This window comes from Narcine bancroftii, chromosome 6, assembly GCF_036971445.1.
Source record: "Narcine bancroftii isolate sNarBan1 chromosome 6, sNarBan1.hap1, whole genome shotgun sequence".
Taxonomy (NCBI): Eukaryota; Metazoa; Chordata; class Chondrichthyes; order Torpediniformes; family Narcinidae; genus Narcine; species Narcine bancroftii.
Genome location: NC_091474.1, coordinates 245617634 through 245630616, shown reverse-complemented (window position 1 = coordinate 245630616; position 12983 = coordinate 245617634). Strand labels below are relative to the sequence as shown.

General features: G+C 45.2%; 1 protein-coding gene across 1 annotated transcript; it reads right to left on the bottom strand.

Moving 5' to 3' along the window:
* Positions 1-2366: 2366 nt before the first annotated feature.
* On the bottom strand, positions 2367-4650 carry LOC138737213 (uncharacterized). Its single transcript, XM_069887886.1, has one exon. It carries the CDS (start codon positions 4568-4570, stop codon positions 4079-4081), a length of 492 nt encoding a protein of 163 aa, XP_069743987.1. The 5' UTR covers positions 4571-4650; the 3' UTR covers positions 2367-4078.
* Between the last annotated feature and the right edge of the window lie 8333 nt (positions 4651-12983).

Below are 12983 nucleotides of genomic sequence, written 5' to 3'. Positions count from 1 at the left end.
ATTTAGAGAAAATTATATAATTTATGAAATAATTACCCTTTTATTTTGGAGAAAATGTGGACTCCGTATTTGGAATGTATGAATTTAGATGTCTGGTAATTTTCTTTTATTCTAATTTTGAGTGTGGAATTGGTACATTGTAATTCAACCCACTATGATTTTGTATTTTATATTAATCTTTTTTATATATGTAATTTGAGCTCCGAGGGAGGGTAGTTAGGGATGGGGTAGGGGGGGTTATGGGGAGCAGTTTAATTTTTGTTTGTGTTTGATATTGTATTTTACAACATTTTAAATAAACTTTTCAAAAAAAAGAGAATGTTCAGCCACAAAGGCAGTGAGGGGTAAGCCACCTTTTTGGAAACAGTGACTTCAGTTTAAAGTTTATGAAATATTAATCGTTATCACATACACATTTACAAGGCAAGTTAAAAATACAAGGAGAGGTTATAGAAGAGAATAACTCTAATTAGCATTACCAGAGAGCAGGCAGACTGATGCATAGAGTTTGTACCTTCTCCCTGTGTCTGCATTGGTTTTCTCCATGGACTCTGGTTTCTAAAAGTACATTAATGGGGTGTAATCTGGGTGGCGCTGACTCATAGCGTCGAATTACCGTTACAATGCTGTGTCTAATTTTTTAAAAATAAAATGATGTGCCTACAACTGGACTTATCCGCTAGAATCTCAACTGGCTTCAGAGATGGGGGGGTGGGGGGAGAGAAAACGGAACAGACACGACATTGCATCAAGTCTGCCCCCCGTTCCACACTCAATTTCCCTGCTCAACCTTCTCCCCATGATCTTTTATGCCCTGGCTAATCAAGAACCCAATGTCTTGGCCTCCACATGGACCCATGACAACAGATTCACCACCCTCGTTTCGAGAAATTCGTCCACATCTCTGTTCTAAGCAATTACCCTTCAATCCTGAAGTTGTGCCCTCTTGTCCTAGACTCTCCCATGAGAAACCACCTTTCAACATTCAAAATATTTCAATCAGGCCAAAAGCTGTTTTTTTAAAAATAATGTAAACCCCTTTATCACTTTTCTTCTCCTCTTTCCCCATCAACCTCAGGGACTTGCCCTTGAGTCTTATGAACCATACCCTTCTCACCTCAAATCCATCTACCAGGCAGAGCATGGCTATTTGTATTATGTTCCATGTTATTTTGTGTACAAACAAGCCCTCTGTTCCAGCCTGTCCTCTTATCCTCCAGTCCCAGCTTAACTTTTCCTGCAGCTGGGCCACCATAACTGCAAAACACCCGTCTCAAGAACATCTTGTACAGCTGTACCTTGACATCCCAGCTCCATGAATGAAGATACTCATCTACCTGTGACGCCACTTTCAAGGAACCACGCACCTGATGTAAAAACACAGGTATCTCTCAAATGGAGCAGCAGTGCTCTGTTGGAACAAAACAGGTGCTTCACTTGTGGCCAAGAGCACAACTGGAATAATGCAGCTTTGAGCTAACTGAAGGATATTCTTGCATGTTCTGTGGGTTCAACAAGGGAGAAGCTATGAAATGTTAGCCATCAATCTCAGAACAAGTTACCCAATTAAGGCAATTTTTTCCATTCATGTCTGAGCAGTGAAAGCCAAATCGTTGAATGTATTCAAGGTGAGATCAGTCGAAGTTTCATCTCCACTTGGATTGAAGGCCACATGGAGCATACTTGCAATTCTGGACACATCTTCAAGGATGGCAGCTGCTGATGGGAACCAACATAAAACACCAGAAAAGGCTTGCAGATTAGAAGTCCAAAGAAATGATTTTTTTCCCAAATGCCAGCAAACATTGGATGAGCACAAAATGTGCAGACTAAATGGTTTTATTTCACACCCACGATGAATAAATCTGAAGTCAGGTACTTTTATGACTATTAAAAGACCCAAGACCATTGTTACACCAACATATGATTTTTTTTTTTAAATCATCTGGTCAAGCGTAATGAGGGAGATGAATATGTGATGTTTTAGGTTTTGGAGACAGCAGTATAATGTAGATGGGAGGAATGGCCAGTAATCATGCATTATCAGTGAGAGACATTTGTTGACACTTAGGGGGTCAGAACCCTCCAAGGCTACATAATGCAATCTTGGCAGCAGGGTTGGGCTGCAACCATTCCATTTCCCATTCAAAGCCAGAAACCACCCAGCAATGTGTGGCAATGGAGGGTGTGTCACCCACATTCTCCCAATATTTTAACAAATTAAAGCCTAAAGAACAAGGGTTGTCCGTTAGGCATCATGCTACAATTTAAATATGCAAAGCACAAGTTACATTACAGAAGTAATCAGAAATCGCTCATTCACAAAAACTGAACAAGAACAAAGGGCAGAAATAGAAAGACTCGGAGAGAGCAGACAGTTGTGCTTTATTTCACTCAACAGTATTATAGTCAAATGGAATAGGAAGTAGGAGTGGAAACCAAATCAGGTGAATGAATGTTACTTTTAAGCACCAATGCTGACAGAGCCATGTAGTTAACAGGAACAATAAAAAATTCATCATTGTGCTTTGGTCATTTTTCAGAGTTTTCAGCCATCAGTTACACATCTTTGCCCCACCCCAAGTCACTTTTTGAAGTGATATTTAAATGCAATTTGTATTAGATATTCTCAGCGAGTGTAATATAAAGCCTAAAGAACAGTTCCTTCACATTTTGCTCAAATGCATCTGAGACATCAGCTGTAAAATAATGTGGACCCAGGAGATACTGTGGCAGAGGGCTGCAAAGTTGCTTGATCCTCCTATTGACTGGGGTTCCACTCTCAATTTTGCCAGCAGACAAAAGTTCATGTGACAGGGATTGCATTTCAAACCTTTAAAAACATTAGACCACAGAACCTTTGGTGGAGGAAAACTCCTGGTGGAAATCCTCAAGGATGCTTCACCCAAATCAGTAAAGTACCAGTTTCCAAAAAGCTTGATCGAGACATCAACTGAACATTTTAACTTTTATTTTTCCATTGACATCCATCTCCAAAGCGGCAAGTTTTTGTACAAAAACGTTCCATGCTAACTCATGAAAATTCAATAAGAAATAGCCATCAACTTCCTACCAGTTTGTCTTTTTTTTTTAAAAAAAAGGATGTTAGCTTAAAGTATGCTGTATTGTTTAAGAGTAGGATGGTACCCAAGTTTAACTGAGTTATCTCACTATGCAACAGCCATACCAAGAACCAGCACACATTCAATGGTGTTCCAGCGTGGTTGGCACCAGTCTGAAGATTCACATAGAAAACACTGCCAGTTTGTCAGTGACCCACAAAAATGATTAAGAGTACAATTGACAATGGATGATTCATACCGAGACGCCAATGTTCTTTAATGGTCCGCATTCATCATTTCAACAGCGGATACAAACTGTGGCTCACACACCAACTCTCCAGAAATGTGGCATTTCCCTCAAATGGTCTGAGCTACAATCAGATGACCCCAGCCCACTTTAATGTTTTAAAAAAAAGAAATAATCGTGGATGCTTGTTCCCCATTTAAATCTGGCCCCCGTAACAGTAAAAAAAAAACTCGAAGAGATGAAGAAATTAGAACAATGTGCCCACTTCTAGAAAGAAATTGGTCTCGGAACCAAGACGAGATGCTGTGTGATAATGGAGAGGGACTGGAGATTACTGGAGGGACACTTGAGCCTTGAGTGTGTCGAATGCGCCATTTTAAAACCAGAACAGCAACAAATGTATAAAATGAGCAGTTAATGCAACGCCCGGGGCACTGGGAGAGGCAGCACTGAGCTGAAGGGTTACAATGCAGTACATTACATCCCCAACAAGTCCAAAACAACAATGAAGAGAGCAGATGCGACCGAGAGAGTTATCCTGGGAGAGGACGAGTGAAGAACGTCCCCCTCCCCCCTCCCCGGGGGGCTGCAACAGGAGACGGAGAGCGTGGGCGGAGGGAGTTGGACAGCGTCCCGAACAAGCGAGATTGATTGAATTCAAGAGATTAGACGGCGTTCGCCCCAAAAAAAAGTCCCTTCAGAAACAGCGAGTGGAGGGTGATCGCCGGCGCCCCGGAGAGAGAGCGAGCGCCCGGCCCGGCCGGCTCCCCTATCTGTTGAACCGGTCGTAGTTGCTACGGTAGCCCTTGCTGCTCGACTGCCGGTAGCCGCCTCCGTAGCTCCCGCCGCCGTAGCTTCCGCCTCCGTAGCTTCCGCCGCCGTAACTTCCGCCGCCGTAGCCGCCGCCGCCGTAGCCGCCTCCGCCGTAGCCGCCCCCTCCGTAGCCGCCGCCGCGCCGGTAGCCGCCGCCGCCGCCGCGGCCTCCTCCGTAACCGCCGTCGCCGCCCGACTTCTTCTCGGCGTGGTCGACCCGGATCTGGCGGCCGTCCAGCGACTTGCCGTTCATGGCCTCCATGGCCTCCGAGGCGTCCTCCGGGTTCTCGAAGGTGATGAAGCCGAAGCCGCGCGAGACCATGGTGACCTTGTCCTTGATCACTCTGGTGTCGACGATCTCGCCGTACTTGGAGAACACAGCCTCCAGCGCCTGCTCGTCCGTGTCGAAGCTCAGGCCGCCGACGAACAGCTTTCGGTCTTCGCACATTTTGGCGGGTTTTTCTCCCCCTGCTCCGACTGCTGCTGCTGCCGCTCCCTCCGCGCTGCCGCCCGTGAGTGCGTGCGCACCGGAAGAGCGGCCCCTTATAGCAGCCAAGCCCTGTGCCCGACGGGAAACCGCCCGCCGCGCCCGCGACCCTCACTTGGGTTCCGGGGCGCGCGGCCACGCACACCACGTGACCAGCGTGGCGGGGAGGAGGGCAGTGGGGCGTCGGCCATCTTGTCTTCGCCTGAGGGAGAGTCGCTCCTCGGCCGCCGCCCCGGTCGAGCCTTCTCCATCATAGCCCCGCAGTCTTGGTTTTATTTGACCCGGGGGCTGCCCACGTGGCCACAGGGGAGCGGCTGAAGAGGCAAGAGCATTTGTGGCGGCGGACGCGGAGGGATCAGCCGGTCCTCGGGCCGGAGGAAGCGGATGGGCCTGGTTGGGGTCGTTTCTGGTCAGTGCCCACATGCTGAGTCAAAACACAACGCTGGAGAAACTCAGCTGCTTGAAACACATCGCCGACATTTCAGGCCTGAGCAGACTTGATGGGCCAAATGGCCTAATTCTTCTCCTATTTCCTGAGGTCTTATGATGAGTTAGAAGTCGGCCATCTGGCCCATGAATCCTGTTCCACCATTCACTAAGGTAATGGCTGACCTGGCCATGGACTCGGCTGAATTTACACCAACTGTTCTCAGTAACCTGTAATTCCCTTATTTTTCAAAAATGTGAAAGCCTCGACAGATACACCTCACCTGCAGTTGGTTCTGCCTGATACTTTCTCGGTCTGACCTAAGTTTTAAGCACATCAACAGCCTTAAAGGTAGTTACTTCCCCACCACACAACCCAGCTGTCTCTTCACACTTGCTTTGGCCTGAATGATCTCTCTTAATTGCAATCCTATAATCTGTCATTGTGTTCTTTAAACAAGGGTACGTTGGATATAACCTGTTAAGTCTGCTCGCAGAAGTACCTTTCTCACTATACTAGATATATTACATTAGGCAGTTTCAGGTGAGCAATTGCCCCACTTGTAAAGCTGCATATTTTGGCAATAGGCAGGTGATGGGAGGCCATGTGAATGTGCAGGAGGCACCTGCATGGCAAACTTTGTAACCCTCCTCCGAGAGGGATAATCACCGCAGCATAGTGGCCTCCCCAGCCATCTGAATGTAGCCGCCTAAAAGCGGCTACATTCAGGATGACAGTCAGCTGGCGAGCACCTGACAGCTCCTCAACTGCCCCTTCCCCCGGCGCAGGACGTCGGGGCAGGAGCAGCTGGCTGGGCTGTCAGCGTGGGGACTGCAGGGTTAGAGCGGCCAGCGGGGGAGAAGGGGACTGGAGCGGCCGGCAAAGGAGAAGGGGACTGGAGCGGGCCGCAGGAGAGAACAGGGACTGGAGCAGCCAGCAGGAGAGAACAGGGACTGGAGCGGCCGGCAGGAGAGAACAGGGACTGGAGCGGCCGGCGGGGGAGAACGGAGACTGGCCAAAACAATGCCGGTACCCAACTCGAGTGCCGTACTCACTCGCCGGCCGCCCCAGTCCCCGTTCTTTCCTGCCGGCCGCCCCAGTCCCCGTTCTCCCCCGCTGGCCGCTCTTGTCCCCGTTCACCCCCGCCTGCTGCTCCAGCCCCTGTAATTCCCTGCCGGGGGGGAGGAGCAGAGCGATCAGTGTGGGGACATACCACGGGGGATGTCCCCGCGCTGGCTGTCCCGGCTGACACCTAGCCATTCTAATTTGACAGCCCAAGGACAGGAGCCAGAATGCACTCAGCTGTCCCTTCAGGTGGCCAGCGCTGCGCTTTTAGCGCTGCCACCTGAATGGCAAATCAAAGGGCCGCTTTCTCTTCTTCAGGCACATTCTTAGCGGAGAATACACCTGAAGAAGCCTATAGAGTACTGGTCCTTCAACTCATGATGTTGTGCTTACTTAGAATCATAGAACATTAGAGCAAAGAAACAGGCACCATTGACCTTCTAGTCTGTGCTGAACCATTTTTCTGCTGTCCAATTGACAGCAGTCCATATTCCGCTATACTTCTCCCAATCAGATACCTGTCCAAATTCTTCTTAAATGTTAAAATCGATCCCACATTCATCACTTCAGCTGGGAGCTTGTTCCACACTCCCACCACTCTCTGTGTGAGGAAATTCCCCCTCATGTTTCACTAAACTTTTCCCCTTTCACCCTTGACCTATGTCCTCTGGTGTATATCCACCCTCAGTGGAAAAAGCCGATTGTGACAAGTTATATTTTATATTATATATAAATGTTTTTTTAAGGAATAGAATTGTGGGGGTGGGGTGTTTTAGTGTAGGTAACACAGAGGAACACTTAATTTAAAATGCAAGAGCTTTGCTGAAAATTACACATTGAGGTACGGAGTGACTGCAAAGGCAATAAAAAGTATTTTGGAAATGCTTTGCTAAGGAACTTCAAAAACAGGTGCAAATGAAAAAGTCCTTGTTCAGAGGCTGATAAGATCTTTCAGAGACTGGATCTGGAGCTCTGCAGGAGAGAGAGAGAGAAAAGACCAAACAGGCTTTTTCTAAAGTCGCTTTCAGGTGGCCACAAAGCCCGACTGTAAAGCCGCACAGAATACCCCTGTGCGGCTGTCGGGTGGCCATCTGAAACCGGAAAAGCCGGCCAGGAAGGTTACTCATCTAACCCTTCTCCGAGAGGAATAACTTGCCTGCTCAGAGTATCGATTGTGGCAGCTGAAAGCGGCCGGGCTGCCAGGGGACGGGCTGATGATGACGCGGTGACATCGTCAGCCATCGACTCCATGGACAAGGAAGCCAGACTAAAGTAGACTTCTTCAAATTTTATTTCATACCCTCTCCTGCTACCAATCTCTCCCTCCCCCCACCCGACTCCCACTGCCGGTTTCTCCCTCGGCCGCCCGACTCCCGCTGCCAATCTCCTTCCCCCCCCCCCCCCCATCCTCGCCCACCCAACTCCCATTGCCGGTTCTCCTCGCCTGCCCGACTCCTGCTGCCACTGCCGTTCTCCACCCTCATCCGCCCGACTTTCACTGCTGCTTCGGGGGTGTGGGGGAGGGAGACCGACAGCGGGAGTTGGGAGGGTGGGGGGGGGACGGCAGCGGGAGTCGGGCAGGTGAGGGTGGGGGGTGGAACCGGCAACGGGAGTCGGGCATGTGGGGGGTAACCAGCAGTGGCAGTTGGGTGGGCGAGGGTGAGGGGGAAACCAGCAGCGTCAACGGGAGTCGGGTGGGCGCAGTGGGGAAGAACCGACAGCGGGAGTCGGGCAGGCGAGGGTGGGGGGGTAGAACTAGCAACGGGAGTTGGGTATGTGGGGGTAACCAGCAGTGGCAGTTGGGTGGGCGAGGGTGAGAGGGGAAAACCAGCAGCGGCAATAAGAGTCGGGCGGGTGAGGGGTGGAACCAAACCAGCAGCGGCAATGGGAATCGGGCGGGCAAGGGTGGGGTTTGAAGAGACCGGCAGCGGGAGTCAAGCGGGTGAGGGTGGGGGTGTAGAGACCAGCAGCAGGAGTCAAGTAATGCCTGAGCTGTTTGTCAAGCATGCCTTGACGCGCTGCTATGATGTGAGGTCAGCATGGGCGGGACTAGGCACCTGTCCGGAGTAGCCAGCTTTCACTGCTAGACAGCTAGCAGTCAGCTGGCACGTTTAGGTGCCAGAAAGCCATCCATTCTGTGGCCACCTAAACGTGCTAACTGAACTCCTCTATCTTCTATCAGAACACCTGAAAGCGGCTTAAGAGAGAGCAAGCGAGAACTGACTTCTGCAGTGGCTTGTGTAAAACCCCATTTTGAAGGCGGGTTGTGAGTTCTGAGTTCAGGCTGTTGAAAATCCTTGTGGTTCTTACAAGAGGAAATGGCTGGCTAGAAAATAAAGGAAACAAGAGCAACTCTGGTGACCTGGAAGAGGTCAGCATTTGGAAAACCCTGATGGGGCAAGCTTCTTCAGCAAGACACTGAAGTGACTGATGGAAGTAAATCAGTTTGTGTGTGTCCAATGAGCAACGAATCTCTGAAAACTGACATGAGCCATTTAATTTTAAGCACCAGAGCCTGGTGAAAATTCATAAATGTTAAATTCTGTTGTTACAATATTAATATTTGGGGAGAATTTGTAAGATTTAGAGTAGGTCACATACATACACACATTTTAAAACTGATCTTATTTGAAAGACTGAAGAATTCACATTGCAAGATCTCTGGAGAATGGAAGCACCTTGCACAAGTAGGTGTTAATTGAACTGATGTCATATTGACCATTGTCTTGCTGGAGTCCTGCTGTCTATCAGTAGTTCCCTTTCTGCAAAGTGCTCATAGGAAAGGTCACTCCTGGATTTTGTTTATCTAACAACAGGAGCAGAAGAAAGAACTGTTTTGCTCAGGAAGGTGGTGGTTTTGCAAGACATGAGTCACATGCTCTCTGGAGTTTCAGTTGGAAAAGAGAGTTAACAGCTATCAGTCAGTCAGTGTGTGGGACACTGACAAGTAACTGAAAAGTGCAATCCAGGGAAAACTGTTTGAAACTGATGAAAGCAAGTTCCAGAGCAGTAGCGCTGGAAGTGCTATCTGTCTGATGTTTCTCTTTAAATAGTGGAAGGAATGGAACTCTGTAACTCTGTGGTAGCTTGAAGAAAGAGGTTACCATCTAGAAGACCCTGATGGGGCAAGTTTCATCAGCGAGACCCTGAGGTGACTAGTGGTGGTACCTCAGTTGTGGAAATCCTGGAGCAACAAATCTCTCTGTGCAAACCCTATGAGAACCTTCCTGAGCGGTAAACATTTACCTTTCAAGCACCAAGCCTGGTGAACTTATACATGTTAAATTCTGTGCACGTTATGGTGATTGGCTGCAACCAGAGAACTTGGAAGAAGAAGTGAGATTGAACTGTGAACCAAATAACTTTTCTTGAATTTACACACACACACATTGCATACACGTGCGCTTAGAATTAGAAGGGGGTTAATTTGGGTTAGTTAAGTATAGAGTTAAGTTAATGTTTAATTCTATTTTCATGTTTGAAGTTGATTAAAAATAACTTGTTTGGAAAGACACTTATCTTGGTGAATGTCTGTTGCTGCTGGGTTTGGGGTGGGTCCTTGAGGCCCGTCTCACTATCTGCATTTACTCTGATTATCCCCGTCATAATTTGACAAAGAATTCTCATTCTTCCACATTCCAGGAAATAAAGTCCTAACCTGTTCAGCCTTTCCTTGTAACTCGATTCCTGAAGTCCAGGCAACAACCTAGCATATATTCTCTGCTCTTTCAATCTTATCTTTCCTGTAGTTAGGTATCCAAAACTGCACACAATGCCCCAAATTTGGCATCATCGATGATTTATAAAACTTTACTATCACAATCTAACTCCTGTACTCAATACTTTATGAAAGCCAATATGCCAAAAGCTCTCTTTACAACCCTTTTCACCTGTGATGCTACTTTCAGGGAATTATGTATTGTTATTCCCAGATCCCTCTGTTCTACTGCTCTGCTCAGTGCCTGACCATTTACCATGTATGTCCTTTCTTGGTTTGTCCTCACACATGTCTGCATTAAATTCCTTCTGCCATTTTTAAGTTTATTTTTCCAGCTGATCCAGATGTCTCTGCAAACTTTGAAAACTTTCTTTGCTGTCCACAACACCTCCAATCTTAGTGTCATCTGCAAACTTGCTGATCCAATTTACCACATGCTCATCCAGATTATTGATATAGATGACAAACAACAATGGTCCCAGCACCAATCCCTGAGGCACATCACTCGTCACAGGCCTCCAGTCAGAGTAGGAATCATCCACCACTACTCTGGCTTCTCCCGTCCAGTCAACGTCGTATACTATGATGTAATCTGCAAATAAACTGATTTTATACTCCTTTATTTTTATCCCTTTTATTTTATTTTCTGTTCTTATCAGTTCTGCCATTCATTCTATTGCTGAAGTAAACAGTGAGGGAGATTGTGGACATCCCTGCCTAGTTGACTTACTTAATTTAAATTGGTTCGATACATATCCATTTACTGTCACCTTCGCCAATGTTCCCTTATATAATACTTTAATCCAATTAATATATTTTTCTGGTAGGTTGAACCTCTGTAATACTTTGAATAAATAATTCCATTCTATCCTGTCAAAGGCTTTTTCTGCGTCTGACAGCCACTTTTGGCTTCTTATTTCCTTGAACTGCATGAATTAGATTAATACATTTACAGACATTATCCACTGTTCGTCTTTTCTTAATAAATCCAGTTTGATCTTGTTTTACTATTTTTGGTACACATTCGGTAAATCTGCTAATAATTTTGCTATTATCTTATAATCTGAATTAAGTAGAGATATTGATCTATATGATGCTGGTGTTAGTGGATCCATCCCCATTTTTGGTATTACTGTAATTATTGCTGTTTTACATGAATCTTGCAAGTTTTGTGTTTCTTCAATCTGGTTCATTACTTCCAGGAGAGAAGAAATTAATAACTCTTTAAATATTTTATAGAATTCTATTGGGAGTCCATCTTCTCCAGGCGTTTTATTGTTCGGCAGCTTTTTTAATATATCCTGTACTTCCTCTATTTCATATGGTTTTGTTCCTCTTCTTGCAATTTTGGCAGTTCAATTTTAGCTAAAAACTCTTCTATTTTATCATATTTCCCCTCGTTCTCAGTTTGGTGTAATTGTTCATAAAATTCCTTAAAGTTTTCATTAATCTCCATTGGATTATATGAAATTTGTTTGTCCTTTGTCCTTGATGCCAATACAGTTCTTTTAGCTTGTTCTGTTTTAAGTTGCCAAGCTAATATTTTGTGTGTTTTTTTCTCCTGGTTCATAAAGCAAAAGCTTTTCATTATGTTCTTCTCCACCTTATACGTTTGTAATGTTTCATATTTTATTTTTTTGTCGGCCAATTCTCTCTTTTTGTTATATCATCCCTTGTTGCTAGTTCCTTTTCTGTACTTACTATCTCCCTTTCCAACTGTTCTATTTCCCAATTGTAGTCCTTTTTCATCTTAGTTACATAACTTATTATCTGCCTTCTAATGAAGGCTTTTATTGCATCCCATAATATAAATTTGTCTTTCACTGATTCCATATTTATTTCAAAGTACATTTTAATTTGGCATTCAATAAACTCTCTAAATTCCTGCCTTTTAAGTAGCATGGAGTTTAACCTCCATCCATATGTTCTTTGTGGGATGTTCTCCAGTTCTATTGCTAATAACAGGGGTGAATGATCAGATAGCAATCTTGCTTTATATTCAGTTTTCCTAACTCTCCCTTGACAACAAAAATATATCAATCCTTGTGTATGTTTTATGCCTACTTGAATAATATGAGTATTCCTTCTCCCTTAGGCGAAGGAACATATATCCATAAGTTTCATTTCCTGCATTGAAGTAACCATAAATTTAGCCACTTTATTCTTTTTGCTAGTCTTTTGTCCAGTTTTATCCAACATTGGATCGAAATTAAGATTAAAATTCCCTCCTATCGATATATTCCCTTGCATATTTAGTCTTCAAAAAAATATCTTGCATAAACTTTTGATCCTCATTAGGTACATATATATATAGAGCAAATTCCAAAATTCTTAATATATCTGACACTTTATCATTACATACCTCCCTGCTGGATCTATTATTTCCTACTCTATTTTGATTGGTAGATTTTTATTAATTAACATAGCTACACCTCTAGCTTTTGAATTCTATGATGCTGCCGCTACGTGCCCTACCCAGTCTCTCTTTAATTTACTATGTTCCACTTCAGTTGGATGCATTTCCTGCACAAATGCTATATCTATTTTTTCTTTTTTCAGTAAATTTAGTAGCCTCTTCCTTTTAATTTGGTTATGTATTCCATTAATATTTATAGTGATATAATTCAACATGGGCATCTCATATCCTGTTTACACCTCATTTCTGCTTCCTCACCACCACCATCACCCTTTTTCATGTTTTTTTCTTTTTAAACTCAATGTATGACAACACATTTAAAACATAAAATACTTCAACAACTCCCACATCCAATATTCCCTTAGCCCCAAATGTTCTCACCCCCGCCCCCCCCGCCGAGTTGCCCCTTATCCCTTGCCGGGCAACCACAACTCCCCTCTCCATTTGGATTGCGAACCCGGTCGCGTCAACTGATTTCACAATGACGGTATTCTCTCCCACCCAACACCCCCCCAGAAGACTTTTTACACATATAACAAAGTTCACCCTCTTTTTTTTCCCCTTTCCTTTCTTCCTTTCTCTTTCCCTTCTTTAGTTCTTACATATACATTATTTTTACATTTTTGTATATATTTTATTGTCAGTCTTCGTTCTTGTTACAACTCTTCATCTCTCCTAGGTCCTGAAGGCGTTCTGCAAATTCTCGTGCTTCCTCCTGATCCGAGAACAGTTTTTTTTGCTCCCCAGG